This window comes from Sander lucioperca, chromosome 1, assembly GCF_008315115.2.
Source record: "Sander lucioperca isolate FBNREF2018 chromosome 1, SLUC_FBN_1.2, whole genome shotgun sequence".
NCBI classification, from domain to species: Eukaryota; Metazoa; Chordata; class Actinopteri; order Perciformes; family Percidae; genus Sander; species Sander lucioperca.
The window spans coordinates 9,723,557-9,743,535 of NC_050173.1; the positions used below are offsets into that span (position 1 = coordinate 9,723,557).

The window sequence follows — 19,979 nt, forward strand, 5'->3', positions numbered from 1 at the left end:
ATATTAATGCATGATTAATAATAATGTAATGATATTAAGTATAGTAACAGTCACAGCTGGGCCATTTTAGGGGCAAATGTTTGCTTTTACATTTTCCCGAATATACATACTTTATCGTAGGCCTATATACGGGCTGAGCGATATGCCTTGAACGCGACATGTGACCACGACCATACGCATGGGGGAGGGAGGAGATGCTGCAGCTGCGATCTGAACTACAATACCCACAATTCTGTCCGTGCGTCAACAGCAACAGCTAGGATGTTGCGATATCGCTGGCAGCCAAAGACTGCTGTGGTTGCAGAGATTAGACTGCTGGGTTGAAACCTCTGCCTAATGTTTTGGAAGATGTCAAATTCTGTGGTTTCTCATTTGCAGCAACAGTTGCAACAGACGGAGGCTTTAGTTTCTTGTCGATAATGCGCTTGTCTGTGTTGATGAAAGGCTGCATCGCGCTAATGCGTTAGCTTACTAAAATCACAGTTTTAATGTAAATGGAAACAATTAAATAGCTAGGCGGGCAGCTATGTGCCATCTAACGGTTGCTTCACTTGACTGAGGATGGAAATAATTTTTCGGCTAACGCTATCACACAAGTTACACGTCGGATACGTCGCACTCGAAGACATTATCTTCAGAGGATAACCTGGATAACCTTACACGAAATGTCATAGCGCGTAAGTAGCTAGCACTCAGCTAGCTTGGTAATGTCTGGACGAGATGGAGAAGGACCTAATGTTATCATCATCAGCAGCCGACCATGAACAGCTGGATGGATAGCTAAAGAAATACTTTCTCCGGAGATGCTTTAGCCTCCTGGGTGGTGTAATTCACTTATATAACAGCTAGTCGCAGCCGCTCTATCACCAACTGGCTTGTGTTGGCAAGCAAATGGGAAATTTGCCACCAAAAATCTGGGTTGTCTCAACGTTATAAGTGACAAAGGAAGCACTGCATGTTTTGAGGCTGCAAATAGACTTGCTTGAAGCGTCGGATTCGTTCGGTTTACAATCTGACCTGCATTATCTATCAGTGCAATCATTCAGTGCACAGGAAACAAGCACTTCATCTGTGTTTCTGTGATTCAAGCCGCAAATACTCCTGTCATTTCGACAACATGAGGAAGTTCTTTGATTCTCGTCGGGAGTTGGTGAGCTCTGGGCCTGGGTCTGGAGGAGGAGGTAGCAGCTCTGGGTCCAGTCATGCAGGCGGTAATTTCATTGGCAGAGCTTTCACTGTCGGGCGGCACCAGGTCACTGTTGAGGAGATAATTGCTGAAGGTGAGAGGGGTTTGCACAGGCCGAATGATGCCATTTGTTTGTTTGCCCCCCCAACCTTATATTTTTATGCATGCTGTTGAAGCGAGAGTATGATGTGTATCCTGCAAGCCAAATGCATGAATCACATGACAGAGCAGGGATGTAACTTCATGCCATCCCCACAGGAATGATCTATCATCTATGTATCTTGGATACCTAAATGCAAAAAAGAGGCCTACTGCTGAATAAATGAAGGGTTGGTGGTACAGTGCAAGCTGTAGATCACACATGATTGTTGGATTTCTTAGATACCGGTGCTAGGACTGTTTGGCATCAGCCCCAAATTACTGATGCTGAAGTGGAGGCCTGTACTTGACCAAAACAAATCAATTTAAACGGGAATACATTTTTTTGTTATTCTTATATTTCTATTTGTAGTGTTTTAAAACAGTTTATTTTAACATAATGTGAGCCAACTGTAACTGGTAGTGCTTGCACAGACTGCATACATGCTAATGCAAGTACAGTATAAAGATTAAATGAGAGAATATTGCAGTGATGTAGTTGCTTCTGGTAAAAGACTCTTAATGACTATTGTCAAACTCTGACATTCTTTACCTCTATTTTGACTTTTGATTGACCATTAGCTACTAATCTTCTTAACCATAGGCTGTGGTAATTACGTCTCCCTTACAGTATCATTAGTATCGATGCAAACCCTCAACCTGAACCCATGATCATAGGTATCTCTTGCAGATTTATAGTGTTACAGTGCCATACAATACCATTTCACTCATGTCAAGCTGAGGATGCAGTATAAGCTGCATTGTCTGCCTGAAATTGATGACTCTGTCACAACTGAACTCGACAAAGTGAATTTGTGGTCTGAGCTATACCAGATGGTTAGGCCTCAATGTGGCCCTCTACGTAAACCCTGCAGCTATAACATGACTAATACATAACGCTATAAGGCTGCACCATTTGGTCCTAGTTGTTCATATTGGTGTAAGGCTACATAGACACAGATTGCAACAGTTGTGGAAGTAATTGGGTGTAAAACTTAGCAGGTCAGCTACATTTCCAAAATCTGGATGGAAATCTAGGAAAACCTGAATGGTGTGATGCTTGAATTTCAAGTCTTATGCATGTTGTATTGTTTGTAGGGAAATCTGGTAATAATCTTGTAGCATGCACCTAGGTTTTGGTGACTGACCGTTTTATTTTCTCAATCCTGCAGGTGGCTTTGCAATTGTGTTCCTCGTGCGAACAAATCAAGGGGTGCGTTGCGCCCTGAAGAGGATGTATGTCAACAATGAGCATGATCTGCAGGTGTGCAAATGCGAGATTCAAATAATGGTGAGTGGCTGAAATGATGTGATTTTTCTATGGGAGTTGAAACCACATATGAAGGCAACCACAAACAAAGTGAAACTCAAATTGTGTCTGAAAGCTTCCAAGAAATCCGCACATGCAAGTATTCTCTATTTTGTCAAGAATGACTAAGAACAAGTGCCGAGTTCGGTACACGTACAGCCTGCAGCAGGGTTGCTTGGATGACCGTACTGTATTTATTCATCTGGTTCTTGGTGAGCTTTGTTTTTGTTTTCATAGTATTGTCTTGCATTTTCTGCTCTCCTCCTGAGATGTATTGTTGAACGAGTTGCATGGGTTATTCGTACGAACACCAATTCTTAAGGACCATCTAGTTCATGAAGAGAGTGATGAGATTTTTATTTCCTAGTTTTGAAACATTTTTTGTAGCTGGACTCCTACAGTCATTGTGTACACACACAGGATTTGTTCTCTTCTGTCTGAAGGACCAATCAGGAAGGAAGGAAGCAATGGATGGAATTTACAAAAAAAATGATTGTATAAACAGTCAACAGAATTGCATACAGTAAATTCTTAGGTCCTAGCACTAACGGACCCTCACATTTGGTTTAAAGATGATGTCTGGTGTGATTCTTCCTCATCATATGACATGTTTTATTTACCTCTCAGTTTCTGTCTCATTTACTAGCTCTTACACACACGCACACGCATCGGCAGACAGTCAGGCAGACAGACAGTGCTTCACCTCAGTACTTGTACATTTTTTCATTACCTAATGGGTTCCTGATTTCAGCTCTCCATTGCTGCTCCCTCTGCAGGTGATGGCCTCACACTACACCACAAAACACTGACCAGATTGAATTAAAAGGCTTGTGACATTAAACTTCTTATCTACCTCTTTGCAGCAACATATGGAAATATTTCCTTCCTGTTCCATCGTTTTATTGTGTTGCACATCATTTTGTCACTTCTGTGGCATCTTTTCTGAATGATGAATTCAAAGCAGAGAATCAAGTCATTTTGAAATACTGCAATTCACTCCACCGGTCATGTTGTACATGCACTCTATGCAGCAGCTTAGCAGAAGTTGTGCTTTTTGGTACAAGCTTTATGAACAGTGTTTTTTTTTTTTTTTTAATGCTCTTGAATGTGTGTTTGTGTTGCAGAAAGACCTTGTCGGTCACAAGAATATTGTTGGTTATCTGGACTCCAGTATTACGGCTATGGGATCAAGGGATGTATGGGAGGTTCTCATACTAATGGACTACTGCAAGGGTGAGTGCTGAAAGGGAAATGTGTTGTGGCTGCAGCCACATGCTTCCATTGCTGAAAGAATTTGAGTTTGGGTAGCAGTTTCAGAATAATAGAACAATATCAGTGTTTTAAAAGAATAACACACACAAGTTAATGTTCAATGATATCAGGTGAGGTTATTTTCCCTGTTGTTTGTGCCGCTGTATAATTGGATATTGTTTTGCAGGGGGCCAGGTGGTCAATTTGATGAATCAGAGGCTGCAGACTGGCTTCACTGAGGCTGAGGTGCTGCAGATCTTCTGTGACACCTGTGATGCTGTTTCTCGCCTGCACCAGCGCAAGACACCCATCATCCACAGAGACCTTAAGGTGACACATGTTGCCACTTGTCTTCTGTGTAATGCTCTGCTCTGCAGTGTGCAGGATAGGACAGTCAGCCCATTCTGTGTTAACACCTACTGTGGATCACCATACTATGTGTTTGAAGAGTCATGATTGATATGTTTGTGTGAGTTGAAGCTCTGTTTAATTATGGATAGCTCTAATAGGAGACACGATTGTCAGATGTCAAAATACTTCAAATACCTTTTCCATTTCTGCAGAGCGCAGTCAACTGCAGAAGTTAATTAAAACTAGACTTACATTTGCATGTCATAATGTAAAGGTGGCCTTACATTGATTGTTGTATTCATCATTATATCAAGTGTACATGTTCCAAGAGGCAAGAAACTCTAGTGTTTGATTTGGCATAATGGGTCAATTACTGCACTGCCTCCTAACAGGGTCCTTTTATGTATAACCTCCATGTTGCTCTATGTGACTGTGTGTGTGTCTTATCTCTTGTATATCTATAGGTGGAGAACATCCTCCTGCATGACAAGGGTCATTATGTGCTGTGTGACTTTGGCAGCGCCACTAACAAGTTCCAGAGCCCACAGACTGAAGGAGTGGCCACCGTGGAGGAAGAGATCAAAAAGTTTGTGCCTCTTTTTGTCTGCTTTTGCATTTTTCAGTCATTAGCACTCCTTTTGGGTATGGCTGCACAGAAACTGTCAGCAGTTTTTCCTTCATGAGCAGCTTTGTTGTTATTTTATAGACTAATTGAATTTTTCACCTCATGCTCAAATGGACTGCAGGGTTTTTTACAGCGCTATTATTATTTTGCGTGAGGCAAAATGTAATTTGTAATTGATGAAATCACCACTTAGCATTTATGCACATCTATTAGCAAATACTGCTGTGTAGGTTATTAGTATTTCACTGCTGCAGCAAAGACTGGTAGTTCTCTTCCTCTTTTTTTCCTTTTTAATTTTTACTAATTTATTCCTGTTTTCTTTCAGGTACACCACTTTGTCATATCGTGCCCCTGAGATGGTGAATCTCTACAATAACAAGATTATCACCACAAAAGCAGATGTTTGGGTTAGTGAGGAGAACTGTGATTATCATTACCGGGGTGCAGAAGTTGCTCATAGAGCAGTAACACATACTGTGTATATCATACTGTATAAATATCTTGTAAAACTAAACACCATAGCCTCCGTTGACGTAAAACATGATCAAGCTATTGATTATGGTATACTTTGTGGAACTAACACCTATTATTTATGGTTACTGTATGTTTTACTGTAGAACCCAAGTTTGACATAATGGCCCATGACTAATAAAAGTTGCTCACTGAATACATAGCGTTATACCAGCTGGTAGAGAGAAAAAGGTAATTGTTGTGTGACTTACTGTTATTATTGATATACTTTATTAATCCTCTCTTCTCCTCATCTGCTGTCTTTGTGTTTGGTGTGACGGGGCATGCATGCGGTTATTTTCTCCAGGCGCTGGGCTGTTTGCTGTACAAAGTGTGCTTCTTCACTCTGCCCTTTGGTGAAAGCCAGGTGGCCATCTGTGATGGCAGTTTCACCATTCCAGACAACTCCCGCTACTCTTATGATCTTCACTGCCTCATTCGTTAGTCCTTCTTAAACATTAATTAATGATTTCAACAACATCAATTTCAGTTCTCACAAAGGCATGCATTTGTGGTTAAAGTGGGACTATCTACTTACTGACTTTCGTAACTCTCCACTTTTTGAGTCGCACTCTCATGTTTCTTTGTGGTTTTTCAGGGTACATGCTAGAGCCAGACCCAGACAAAAGACCAGATATTTACCAGGTGTCCCATTTTGCTTTTAAACTAGCTCAGCGGACCTGCCCTGTTCAGAATGTGAAGGTCAGTCTCTCTGTGCACCAACGTCAGCTGAAATATTTGGAAATGCTTGGCTTTCTCTCATCAGGAATTGATATTCATGTCGTATTTAGTGGAATCTGCTAGGAGCTGTCTGCCTGACCAACCACCTTGTCACATTTTTGGAAGAAAATCTGCACTAATTCAGTTGCAAACAGTAGAGAATGCTTGTTAGCACTGATGGTATTCTTCACTATTACCAGTCCCTCCAGAAAAACGCGATTATGCGATCGCATAATTCAATGCATAATCAGCCAAAGTCTGCATATTTATGCGGGGGCCGCATTTTTTCAAATACGCCGCACTTTCGCCGCATAAATTGCAGATTTCCGCGCAAAATATGCGGGGCTTGCATGATTTCATAATCCCCGCATTTTCGTTGCAAAAAAGTCACATATATCTTAGCAGAAAGTTGAAAAATGTTGCGTTTACTTCACACAAGAGCAGCCATTTTCCCCTGTTGCCATGGGAACGTTATGTGACGTAATTACGCGACGTGAACATCATCGAAAAGCTGCAAACCCCGCGATGAAGCCATGATGAAACCGCAGTTTTTGCAAGTTCCCACAATTTTTGCCCCGCATATTCCATCGCATTTTTTAAGAAAATGTGCCGCATAATCACGGATTTTTGCCCGCAACAATAAAAAAAAACTCCGCATTTTTCTGGAAGGACTGTATTACTGCCAACTGCAACAATCAGGACGTTTTAATTGTCACATGTTGTCTGTACCATTATCATTAATACTGCTTAACATTTCTTTAAAGATTTAGCATTTTCTTTCCCTAATCCAGAATTCTCCAATTCCTTCTAAACTTCCTGAGCCAATCAAAGCGAGTGAGGCTGCAGCAGCAAAGAAGAGCCAAGCTAAATCCAGGCAAGCATGACTTGCTTACATTGTATCACCATTAAAGCTGTAGTAACACGGCATTTTGTGGAAGTAATTAGGTACAGTCAGTATTTTGATACGCATTACATAATTATGTTAAGACTATTTCCCATGATTAACAAGAAGGCCAACATGCTCCCTTTGTTGCCAGACTGACGGATCCAATTCCCACCACTGAAACCTCCATTACCCCTCGCCAGAGGCCCAAAGCAGCACATACCCAGCCTGCGGCTGGCATCCTACCCATCCAGCCTGCTGCTCTCACCCCTCGCAAGCGGCCTAATCTCCCTGGTGGTGCAGCACAGCCTGTGGGTACGTATAGCACTCGGTCCTTATTCTCCTGTTATAGCAAAAAGAAACCAAGCTTTTGAATAAGGATGTGCATTAAGACAGGGATCCTTCTAATCCTTTGTGCACACATTGAATAACACAATTATCAACAGGAACAGATCAAGTATGCAGGTTAAGACTCATGCAAATGAAAGCAATCTAATCACAGGCCCAAAGTGATTATGAAATGATTTTCTCCACACTCTGAAATTCTGCTTCAGTTGATATCAGTTGTTGTACCTGTTACAAATCACTTTGATGTATTTTATCAACATATTTTATGATCCCCTGCTCTGATGAACCTGTTTATGTTGCTTGATTTTGACATTGTTGCGCATCTGTACAAGTATTAAGATTAAAAATGTGTCCATGCTGTTGAGTAATTTGTAGTCTGTGCTCCTTTAACATCCTACAGGAGTCAGCTTAAACCTCTCTCAGCCCGCTGCAGCTCTGCAGTCACAGAAGGCACAGACTTCAGTTCTGCCACTCATCCAGTCACAAAACAATTCAAGCCAGGCTGTGGCTTCACAGAAGCAGGTACATGCCGTAAATTACACTGAACAGACAGCTTTTTACAGGTGCAAATTAATACAAACCCTAAAACGTACGACAATGTGCAAAAAAGGAAAAAGGCAGAATCAAACACCTTCAGGAAAGTATAATGCATGTTTGGTTGTTGTCTGTCCCTCCATATGTCTTCACATTAGTGATGTTGATTAATTCATTAGTAGATTGACAGAAAATTAAATGGAAAGGTTTTGATAACTGTTGTCCTTTTATCCGGTTAAAGGTTTTGGACTGTTGGTCAGACAAAACAAACTAATTCAAAACATAACTTTAGGCTCTGGGAAATTGTGATGGTATATTAAAGACTAAATCATGAATCAATTCATTGAAAAATAAACCACATACCGAATAACCATACGTATCAGCCCAACACAAATATAAATTCACAGTTGCTTGTGGAACTTGGAGCACTAAGTTAGACCTACTTTTTTTAAACAGGCGACAGTTGACCTGTCCACACTTTATTTTTATTTATTTTTTTATTTATTACTTTATGATTTTAATTGTGCACTGTGTTTTAATATGTATCATATTTTATGTTTTATGTAGAGCACTTTGTGATTTTAATCTGTGAAAAGCACTATATAAATAAATTGTACTTACTTACTTGAGGTAGTTTGCAGATGTAACCGATTCGGTCATATATTTCTGTGTGATAGCCGGTGCAGCCAGCCGCAGCTACAGGAGCAGAAACTACAACAGCAGCAGCAGTCGCGTCAGCAGTGACCAAGGCTGACGTTCAACCCCAAGCACAGCCAATAGTTCAGCAACAGACCACACCTCCCTCTGTGGCCAGCGGCACCTCCCAGCAGGCAGCTCAGACTCCATCGAGCCCAGCCCCACCTCAACGCCCAGCTCGACGCAAGCAGGCTCAGCAGCCAGCGACACAGCAGCCACCGGCTCAGCAGCCAGCGTCTCATCCGTCACCAAGCAAACCAGCCTCTGGTCAGCCGCCTGTATCTCAGCAGCAGCAGATAACTCAGCCATCAGCTGCCCAGGCTCAGCCCGCCTCCACTGAGATCAGCCAAAAAGCAGCAGTTACGGTAAGTTCTGCTCACCATCCAGCTTCTGAACATCATCATCACTGTAGATGTAGAGCTGTCAGAATTAATTACTTCATCTTCTTTTATTTGTCTGTAATCTTTTAGTGGCATGGCTTAGTGTTCTCTTCATCCATCTATCCACCAATTGTTTCCATTTTCCCCTAGGTGTGACTTTGAAAAAGATTTTTTTTTAAAAATATTGTAATATTGTTTTGATCAGACTCCACCTGCTTCTCCAAAGACAACTGAAGGACGAGGCCACCAACGCACGCCAAGTGATGCCACAGCGAGCAGTGTTGTTGGAGTTCCAGTGAGTGACTCCTTACAGCAGCCACAAGGAGCTAATGGAGACGCTGCCCTCAAACAGTAAGTGTCACATGCACTGGAATAAACCTGAAGAATAGTCCGAAGTCTTCCCCTGTTTGTTTTATTTATGATATTTTTGTTTTTTTTACTGTAGATCACTTTCATCTCAACCAAGCACTGCCCAGCTTATTCAGCTCGGTGTTGGTGATGCAGGCCAGGACCAAAACAAAGCTGGACCCACTGTTGATGCCACCAACACCCCCACACAGCCAGCATGGAACCCATTTGACGATGACAACTTTTCCAACTTCACTGCAGATGAATTCAAAACTGAGGACAAAAAGCCGACTGGTACTACTTTTAGTACTACTGTGTTTGATGTATATTTGTATTAATATGTTGTAAACTCTTAATAACTGGACATTTCCTTTTTCCAGAACTGCCCTCAGAAATGAAGTCATCATCTTCTGAGGAGTTGATACCAGGCCTGCAGACCTCAACTATGGATTATACATCCCAAGATACTGGTATGTCCTTTTAGACAGTCTACAGAATCCATTCTTTCTTCTGCATGGACTTGGACCCATTAAACTTCACAGACCCTTTAGCGACACAATCACAAACTCGGACTGTCCCTACAAACACAGTTCAGACCAACACATTATGATTTCTCATAAAAAGCAAAAGCTACGTTGTTCTTCTAATGCAATGGTTCTGCAACAAACAATGTGTGATAAAGTTTGAAACACTTAATGAAAGCAGGCAACGAGGGGCTGAAACAAACAAATGAATTTAATCTCGTCAAAAAGCGGAAAAATACATTTCATATGTGGGGGGGGGGTGGCATGACCCCCCCTGTCCCCCCTGTCCCCCCACAGCAATTGCATGCTTGGTTCAAGTGGTTAAATGTCAACCAGACATCATTCCTGTCAACCGAGAGCATTTCTTTAGCAATGTAGCTCTGACTGAGATTTACAGTAAAGATATCTTGTGAAGTTTTTTCCCCACTTAAATACCTTACCTCACTGCTGTACTGATGCCAGATAATGCTTTGTACTGTATCAGTCTGAAGTTAATGTAAACCTGGTAATGCATCTGATCCATTAATCTGATTGCTTTTAAGAAGCTTTCAAAAGCTGCCGATGTGCATCACATAAATAAAATAAAGGGTTTGGTCAGAATAAAAGAAATGCTGTTAAGAGTTTTGACAGTATTGTTGCTGTACTCAGTCAATGTAGCCACTAATTTATTTTATGCGTTCCCTTTAACAAGAACGAAAAAGTTTAAGGATTGATTTGCTACTGTATTAGGTAGCACTGTTGCTTAGAGTCTCACACATTCTAAAAACATTCAATAGCTCATAAAGGTTGATTTGGTCTGTTGGAGTAAATACAATGCACTCAGGAATTGCTGTGTTTATGTAGACATGTCATTATTTGAAAACTTGATTCCATGCACCCATAGTCACTTTTTAATAACCACAGATAAATACACACTTGACTTGGTATAAACCGTCGTAATTGGCTTAAAGAGTAAATACTTCAGCCAAGTTTGAACAATTTGTATTGAAACACACAAACTGAACAAAATCAGCTCCCTCGCATAATGCATTTTTAGGCAAATTGTTTCAGCTTTGTAATGGATAATAAATCTTTGCTGTAAACACTGCTTCTGTTTCCTAGTTGAAAGACCATCAACCATTCTTGATGTGGATTCAGGAGCCTCACTGCTGGTTGTCCCAGATTCGTTCGGTATCCTTGAACTGTCAGATACACCAGGTAAATAATATCTCTCTCCGTGGATCCAATAAACACACATATGCCTTTGTATGGTCTTTTTCTTAGTTGTGGTCAAATGTATAGTGTACATAATTACTGATTCATGACAAGCAAAAACATGTGTTGATTATCCTCATTTATCCTTAGTAAAATGAATACATAATAAGAATATATAAATAATGGTATGGAAGTACATGATCTAAACATTAGGTACATGATCAGCAGTCAGTCTGGCTCCACACCAAATATGTGTCTGTGAACACACTCTTTTAGCCTGTAGTCATCTGTGTGCTTACTACAGTATATCGGCAGTACTTTGTACTTTGCTCAAGTACGTTTCCTTTATCACCTCCTAATTCTTCATTGGCCCTCAGAGAAGCTGATTGAAGGACTGAAATCTCCAGACACATCTTCTCTCATGCTACCCGACCTCTTGTCATTGTCTGATCCCTTCGGTGGATCAGTGGGAGAGTCTGCAAAAGGTGTGTGTGTGTGTGTGTGTGTGTGTGTGTGTGTGTGTGTGTGTGTGTGTGTGTGTGTGTGTGTGTGTGTGTGTGTGTGTGTGTGTGTGTGTGTGTGTGTGTGTGTGTGTGTGTGTGTGTGTGTGTGTGTGTGTGTGTGTGTGTGTGTGTGACTAGTAGAAGTAGCATAAGGCAGAGGGTTGGTCCATGTCTCTTAGATTCACTGTAGATCTCAGAGCCATGTGTCCTTGTCCTCTTTCTACTTGAACCATAACTAAACTTTACCCTCTTTTCTTTATACCTTTGGCTTCTCCTGACCTGGTCCAGACCCTCTCACCGCAGACGAATCTCTCCTGGGCTGCTCTCTGATCTCTGGTCTGTCCGCCCCTCCGCCTGCGAGCAGCGCCACCTCCTCCGTCTCTTCTGCTCCCACCTCCGCTGCTTCTGCTTTGGATGATTTCAGTCTGTTGTCTGGGGACTCTGCACAGCCTATAGCAGGTGAGCTGTAAGATCTAAAGATACACTACTCTGGCACGGAACAACTGTTGTCAGCAGTAGTACTTGATGGTCCTGCTTAAATGTTATCGGTTTCACATTAATACATTTTGTTTTGTTTTTTTAGTAGCTAAGTGCTTCTTTTAAATGGAATAATCTGTAAAACCACATTGTGTGTCCCAAATTGAGAGCTCAACAGCTGTGGTTTGGTTGTTGGCTGGTGAACCAAGGCATTTGACCGTTGACAATGCCAACACTGAATCACAGCCTGACTATGTGCACCAGCTGCATGATCCTAATTACTACTGATCTCTCCTCATAATATCTTATCAAACATGCTTTGTACCACTGGAGAGCTTCTGATGTGTTTTTGCTGTAACTTATGATTTTCTGAAAATGTTCATCATGGCCTAAACTATGTGTGGATGAAGCATCTACTTAATGCTTGAATAAAAATAATCGTTGTTTTATTCGGCCACAATGCTCCTTTTTATTATGTTTTCACTTTTAATCTAAAACCCTTTCTGGCACAGGGCTTTCACACTTTTCCATTAATAGCCCACCTTTCTTTTATCGTCCGCAGACTCGTCTCTCCTGATCTCAGACTTTGAGCCCCAGCAGGCCACTACAGAGGCAGGCACCGAGGATGAGTTTGATCCGATTCCCGTCACAGGCCGGAAGAACTCCCAAGGTAAGTCTTTTCTTTCTCTACCAAGAAGCACAGGTGGGACAATTTGGTCTTTAGGATTAAAGACACAGCGATTGGCTGTTTATTGGCTTTCCTTCAGTTGCATGCTGATTTGCTAAATAATTAATGAAATAGTCAAACCTACAGATAACAGGATCCGGTGCCTGCACTATTTTTACATCCTCAGAATGTTTTAAAACAAGTAGAGGTAAATTCTGTCCTCTCTTTCTTTCTCTCTCTTTCTCGACCTCTCTCCCCCTCCTTGACTGCTGTCTTTGCTTGTTGTGACTCCTGCTTCCCCCCCCCGTTTGCCTGTATTCGTCTCGCCTCCCGCCTTCCCCCCTTGTCTCTCCGGCCAGTTTCAGGAGGCCACTCGCGCAGTAACAGTGGCGGCTCTGAATCCAGCCTGCCCAGCTTGGCCCGCTCCATACTGCTGGTGGATCAGCTCATCGACTTGTAGGCGGCTTCCCCCCCGTAGATGCTGTAACACTGAATTATAGATTGGCATAGCATAACGGCAATCAACACTGTGTCATGGCTAACTTCCTGCAACCCCCCTCCCCCGGCTGTCATCTCCATTTTAGTTCCTACAGTAGAAACGTCCTATGCCTTTTAGTGCTTCTTCACACCTGCCTTCTCCGCCGTATCAATTGCATTATCTGGCTTCTCTTCACCTCTCATCTCTCACCCTCTCACTCACATTTTCTCTTGGTTGTAGTCCCTACACATCATGTATCTTCCATTGGTATTAAGAGTGGCCAGTACACTAACATCATCCTTAGTTTCTAAAGACTAGACATTACATCTCTCTGTCAATCAGGATACATTATTGCTATCCAGTTTGTTTGACCAATATTGCATTATGTCTAATAGCAAACAATAGAAGATCATTGTTGTAATGTACAATAGGCATAGTTATAAGTGGTTGTAGTTATTCTCGTGCACAAGTGAAATTGTCGTTGTTTGCCTTCTTTTAAATTCTCCTCCCCAGATTTATTTGCACATTTTAAAGTAAAAACCATGGAAAAGTGAAATGACCATTTGTTTAATGAAATGTAAAAGGGAAACTTAGACATGTAGCCGAATTTGCACAGTAGCATAAATGTTACCTCTGTTATGGCTGTTGGATGGAATATCTATAACAATTTAAAGTTGCTATAGATTAGACTGAAAAATGAAACAAAACAGCCATAACCTTATTATTAACTGTAATACAAGTAATTGCGACGAAGAGAAGAGCAGGACACTAAAGGTTGCCCTGATCAGACTAAACAGTGAAGTGCCATAAAATAATCTGTGAAATAACTGGTGACTGGTGGAGAAAGTGTATCAGCTAAACTCTAAATACAATACAATAACTAAAAAACAAAATAAATGATGTCCAACAGACAAACTGTACTTTTCAAATGAGGAAACGTTCTCATTTGCTATTATTTTATCTTTGAGGCAAACAATAGGTTGTTTTGGAATTAAATAACAAATCAGGGTCATGTAACAGTTTTAATAGCAGTGTGCCATATCAATAGGAAATGCATGAAATCATGACAATAATTTGAATAATCAGTAATAGGAAATAGTAGAAGTACTGTAGCTTTTATCTAGAGAGAGACAGTTCATGACGATTCAGGTCATTTTTGGGCACTAACAGAAACAGTAATATGGCATTTAAAAATGATTTTCACTCACTCGCACTTTTTGTTCAAATATCAACACAAACATTCATTGTGCAATCCTTCCTACATTCCTGTCATTTGTTCATTCCTAATTTATGTAAATAGATATCTGCAACCCCTGCAGGCTCTTATCCAGACCATAGAATTGGTTGTTCTTCCTGTGTATATATTAAGTCATTGTCATAAAGCTTTACTTGTGGAAAACATATTGCTTTACTTGTAAAAGCTCATATATCCATCCATATATATATATATATATATATATATATATATATATGATATATATATGACTCAAAATGACATTGTTTTCCTGTTAATAAATGTTAATATGAATAGAGTGTTAGAGAATGAATGTAAGAAATAAATAGTAGTCTATAATAAACAATATCTATGATTCTGACACCATAATCACTAAATAATATTGAAGAATACTCTATATAAATATTTCATTCCTCTTTGTGGAACTGTGTTGAGAACGTTTTTTTTCTTGGTTATATCTACTCAGTTATTGTCAGTACATTATTGTATAGATGATAATCCTAGTCTTTGTTCAACCTGGAGATGAGTCTTATTCACCTCCTCTACCTTTGTGAAAAGAAAGTGAGCCTGTGTTATGTTTGTTTACACGGACTGATGGAAGGATTATATTTTTATTCAAAACAGTTGACAGTTTTCTGAAAAGTGGGAGCTTAACCTCTTGAATCTTAGTCCCGTTTTATTTCATCGCTAAACTAGAATCTTTCAGAAAAATTGTGCTTTGTAAAGCTTTGTTTTGCATTACAGGCTTTAGTGATCACAAAATTCATATCAAAAAAAGCATGGCAGTGTTGTTGAATGTTATGTTCATGTGTGTTGGTATACAGTGTTAATGATAAGTATGTATGTGTGTGTGGAGTCAGAATTGTTGGATGTGTTTTCCAGTAGCCTACTTGTGTTGTTGTTGTTTGCTGCAAATATGGCGACGGTAACGATGTCATTAAAATCTCTTCTGAAAGCACAGCCCCGCCCCAAGTTCTCTCAGGAAGTCAGAGCTACATCTGAGAGTTGGATTTTATTGGCTTACTGCTCCCCAGTCTCACTGTCCTCTGGATGTCTGCGCTCCATGTTACAGTTAAGAGAATTTGTCTCAAAGGTTAATGTGTGAGGGGCTCTGTGAAGTGTAAAGGTTAAATCTGCCAGTGGAGATATAACACTCAGCATTAAGTCAGCTGTTCAGGGTTTGAAAAAAATCTGCTCCAAATCAGCAATATTAGCAAAATCAGCTTCCTGTGCATGATTACACTGGGAAGACTCCATGTTTTTTTTTCATTTTGGCATGTTAGAAAGTGATTATTTAGTGAGATCTACTTAAAATTAAGTAAAGTAATTCAGAGATTTAAGAGAAATAATCAGGATTTATAGTTCGTTGTGTTATTTGTATATTGAAGCATAACAAGAATGTTGAATGATAAACATGTCAGTCATATTATGGTTTAATGCTGACAAAGTGCACAAATCATAATAGGTTTTTACAAGCTAGTTAGATATATTCTACTTGCATACGTGCAATATCAAATACAATGTAGTTACCTTCTGAATGATCAAAGTCAAGCTAGCAGTATACAATAAATCAATCCTCAGAACTGAATCCTAAAATTCAAAATCTGAGAATAGTGCTGCCAAAAGCATGGAGCACAGTAAGTGACTGATTCACATGTTCTTAAATGATAAAAGGCTACGACATCTTTGTTTCTGCCCATTCATTTCTTTCATTAACCCCCAAGATTGAGAGTATTTTGAGTAGATCTCCTGATTTCAATTTTTAATTACATCCTTTTATTTTTTAAATAAATTTCTGAAAACTTTAAAGGAGTGGCTGGTTTTAAAGCAACAGTCTCCTGGGTGTATTTAATGTTGGTACTGCATGTGCAACTGAAGGCTTATGTTGTTTTTATCATCGTCTTTATGATCCTTCCTCTGAACAACTCAGTCTTTTGCAGTTACTGTTTGAACCTATGCAACTCCCGAGCTTTCTCCCTGTAGCCGCCAGCGTGCTGTTGTAATCGGTAAAGCCAAGCAGGTAGCGAGATTAGTCCTTGATGTGAAACAGAAGCCCCTCATTTTCTCTGTTGTTTTGCCAAAAATGAAATCTGTCGATTATCTGATACTACTGAGTGTTTCAAGACTCCTCTTGTCTCTATGGCCCAAACCTGCGTCAGAGCTGTGATATCGTGTGCTCCTTCTATTTTTGTGAGATAATTAAAGAATTATTAAGGGATGGCAAATAAAATACAAATGTGAATGTCAACGTGTTGAGTATTGATTGTAAGGTTTTCTTTGTTGTCCAGAATTTTGGTTGATGTACTGCAACTCAAAATGACAAAATGTTTTGTCAGTAAAAGAAATAATTTCAGCATTTATAAGTATATTCCACATTTTAAACAACTTTGCTTTAGACACAGTCTGTTACAGGTCTTGGGGAGTACTACTGTATGTGAAAAAACTTTAAAGCCTTTTGTGTCTTCAGAGGGAGCTGCATGGCGTCATTAGCCGCTACTAGCATAATACACCCAAATCTCCGACCCAACTGTCGGCAGTCAAGTTGCATTGTGGGCACTGTAGGCCCCAGGTTTGACAATGAAGAAGACAATATGTGTGGTTCTGCTGCATCAATTTGTATCATTTTATTTCCAAACTGTCCATCGTGAGTCTGACGGTGTTAAAGGAGTGCAATGCTAAATTGATGGAGTTATCCTTTAATTGTTTCTCATCAGACTTGCGTGCAAAGATTTTTGGGTGAGATTAGTGAGGGCTTAAATTATCTAGTAAATTATTTGTTTATTTGTAGCATAATATAGTAGTAGAGATTTAACTGTGTAATGCACTAATCAAATTCTTATTCTGCTCAGATAGCAGGTTAATTCTACTCAGGTAAGACCTTCATGCCCCATTCAAATGTCAATCCATTTTTTTTTTTACATTTTTGTGACTATGGCTATCATTTTTTACTTTCCTAAATGAAGTAGAGTTAAGAGTCAGGAATACACCTGCAACACCGACGAGTTTAGTTTTCAACTGTAAAATGTCCTGCTCAGTACATATCTTGGTCATGACTCTAATAACCAAATTTAAAAGATCTTTATCAGAAATGCGTGTATATAATATGATATATATAATCGACCAATATATTGTTATTGGAACTCTGAGATATCTATTGGTCTCAAAAATCCAGTAAAATTTGGGCTATTTTTCAGATCACCCATCCTAACCGTTTGTTATTGGGTTTTGATCCACTTGAGAACGATTGTCCAGATAAATATAAAGGAGAATACAACCTTATTGTCCAGTGGAAGTGTGAGTAGAAATTTGTCTTTAGCTGATCAAAACCCTAAATTTGCACTAGAACATATATCATAGATAGCCAAATATAACATTTTATATAAGAGATTCAGAGATCAGCAAAGCTTTCGAGCATTATCTTTATATCTGACCTCTCTCCCATTTTTTCCACATACAGACCTGCAGAGGGAGCTCAACAGTGATGTACTGCGAGCTGAAGAGGATCAAAGGCTGAGGATCCAGAAGAAGACTGCTGCATGTGTCTATAATAAACACATGTTGCCATCAGATGAGAGGAGCGTACAACGCCATACTATACCAGCTACTTCCACCAGCTTGCCTTTCATACCTGTCAACCAAGTATCCCAGTTCCAGTCCCCAAACAGCCCAGTGACCTCTGACGTCTTCCAGCTGGCCCCTTTTAAAACGCCAGGGAAAGAAAGCAAGATGGCATTCAGCAGCTCCTCCTTTTCTGCGTCTCATACACCTGCTGAGACATCTGATGTTTTCCTGCAGGCACCATTTGGAAAGAGGCAGGAAACCACCCAAGCTGTTCCTACTAACACTCACATATTTAAGTCTGGTACACAGCAGATTCAAACGAGCAAACAGTGTCACCTGGTGCCAGCATCATCTCCTCTCGGTCCTCCGTCTCTTGGTATTCGGGCCCTTCCTCTGCACACGGAGGCGCCTCTGCTCCAGCAGCCAGTGGCGGTGCACCGGGTCGTCTCCAGGATCGGTCAGCAGGCCGCCGTGGGTTCAGTAGCTGTGGGGCCTCTGCATTCCTGGACCATCGGGGGAAGACCTCTGGATGACCCGTTCACTGCTGCGCCTTTCCAGCCGAGATGCTCTCAGGGGAAACCTTGATCATATAATTAATCTCTTAAAATATGCCAAGTCAGAGCTTTTTTCTCTAACTTAAGAAGGAGCCAAAGTATAGTTCAGTTGCAGTATCACCCCCATTTCTAATGTAGGTTTACCCTTGTCATTATTACTGCAGCATTAAAACGAGTAAATTATCCTTTTTACCAATTATGTACTCTACCTCAGTAATGGTATTTGCTTTCAGTCTGAGCACAGCAGTGCATCATTTTAGCACTTTATGTGAACTTGGACTAAGAAGTTTTTAAGATGAACTTGAAGGATTGGTCCTGGACTCAATTTAGGATATCAAAAAGGGTTTTGATAGATACCCAATCTGTTTTTAACCATAACCGTTTAATTTGAATAATGAATGAAAAGCATCTATTGTATTTCCCGATGGTTATAAAAATATAGGTCTGTTTTACTCAGACCTTTACAAACATTATTGGTTTACTATACTGATGCTGTTATATTTAACAGCATCAGAAAACAATATCTTAGAGATAAAGTAGCTGTTTTCAGTTATAGTCTTTGTATTAAAAATATGTCAATCAATTTGGCACTGATTGCAGGTTTTAAATCCTTTCTAGTTGTTTACTGTTTTCTTTACATTTACAATACGGATTGTGCCTTTAATACCAGTCATATTATTTTTTTCAAAATGGTTGCTGGCCTGCAAGAAGTGCTGCAAAAGATACCAAACATTCTGCTGCAAGCCAAAGAAACCACTGGAAATTAGATATAATGGTGTGAAAGATGTTTCACACAGTTGAAGGATAAAAAATGGTCATGCAAGTATTACTTTCATATCAACAGAGTTTTCTGTAAACTTTTTATAAAGATTTTAAGGAAAGTGAGTTACGCAAAATCCCAAATGGCTGGTCACTAGAAAGCTGTACTGGAACCAGTATGATAAGATTTGGAAGTCAATTTAACTGCTTTACTGCTTAATAATTGTTCACAGGCTGCACCAGTGCTAAGGGACCTTTTTATAGTTCTATTGAAAGGATTTTGAACCTGCTGGTGTTGTTTGTCTCTGGTCTTGGTATTTGAAATGAAACATAATTTCTATGGTTCACATTCACTGATGTCTTAGAGCAAAAAGTGACAGGTCAGAAGAGATTCTCAAGAAACATCTCTACCGAGTCAACTTTTTTATTAAGTGATGTAATTTCAAATAACGCTTCTAATTTTGCTTTTTACTTTGTCAGTCACAATTGTTTTCAAAACCGTGCTGCCTTGCCATGCTAACAGTATTTGTAGGCTATGTATGTTTCTATATTATTAGGTTCGTAATACTGGACATTAGGAAAAGTTGTCTTTAAACTGTATTTTATTAAAGGTTTGTAAACATAATAGTATCCTGGTCTTTCTACTAGTGCCTCATTGCTAACTTGTTTTATATTAGGGGATCCAGGCTTTCATGTCTGTTCAAATTTTAACTGCTTTTAAGCCAGGGCCGATTATCCGGCCATTTTTT

General features: G+C 40.0%; 1 protein-coding gene across 4 annotated transcripts; it reads left to right on the forward strand.

Moving 5' to 3' along the window:
• The first annotated feature begins 229 nt into the window (after positions 1 to 229).
• LOC116034972 (AP2-associated protein kinase 1-like) lies at positions 230 to 19,860 on the forward strand. Of its 4 annotated transcripts, none has more exons than XR_004895063.1 (21): positions 231 to 1,280; positions 2,497 to 2,615; positions 3,758 to 3,866; positions 4,072 to 4,214; positions 4,700 to 4,821; positions 5,186 to 5,267; positions 5,678 to 5,810; positions 5,969 to 6,072; positions 6,882 to 6,964; positions 7,128 to 7,288; positions 7,722 to 7,843; positions 8,533 to 8,916; positions 9,137 to 9,282; positions 9,377 to 9,573; positions 9,660 to 9,749; positions 10,905 to 11,000; positions 11,375 to 11,482; positions 11,789 to 11,959; positions 12,540 to 12,647; positions 13,004 to 14,023; positions 14,056 to 16,604. XR_004895063.1 is itself a non-coding variant. In XM_035991759.1 (21 exons), exons 1-21 carry the CDS (start codon positions 1,118 to 1,120, stop codon positions 17,836 to 17,838), a joined length of 2,688 nt encoding a protein of 895 aa, XP_035847652.1. In that variant the 5' UTR covers positions 231 to 1,117; the 3' UTR covers positions 17,839 to 17,981. The 4 variants fall into 4 exon arrangements, 3 of the variants coding, with proteins under 3 accessions (XP_031133664.1, XP_035847652.1, XP_031133665.1); XM_035991759.1 differs by lacking the exons at positions 13,004 to 14,023; positions 14,056 to 16,604 and adding exons at positions 17,206 to 17,227; positions 17,814 to 17,981; XM_031277804.2 differs by lacking the exons at positions 13,004 to 14,023; positions 14,056 to 16,604 and adding an exon at positions 17,814 to 19,860 and having other exon boundaries at positions 230 to 1,280.
• The last annotated feature ends 119 nt before the right edge of the window (positions 19,861 to 19,979 follow it).

Coding starts and splice junctions, on each gene's coding strand:
- LOC116034972 (XM_031277804.2), top strand. CDS start 1,118: ATGAGGAAGTTCTTTGATTCTCGTCGGGAGTTGGTGAGCTCTGGGCCT. Junction 7,289..7,721: donor TGGTGCAGCACAGCCTGTGG/GTACGTATAGCA, acceptor AACATCCTACAG/GAGTCAGCTTAAACCTCTCT. Junction 7,844..8,532: donor CTGTGGCTTCACAGAAGCAG/GTACATGCCGTA, acceptor TCTGTGTGATAG/CCGGTGCAGCCAGCCGCAGC.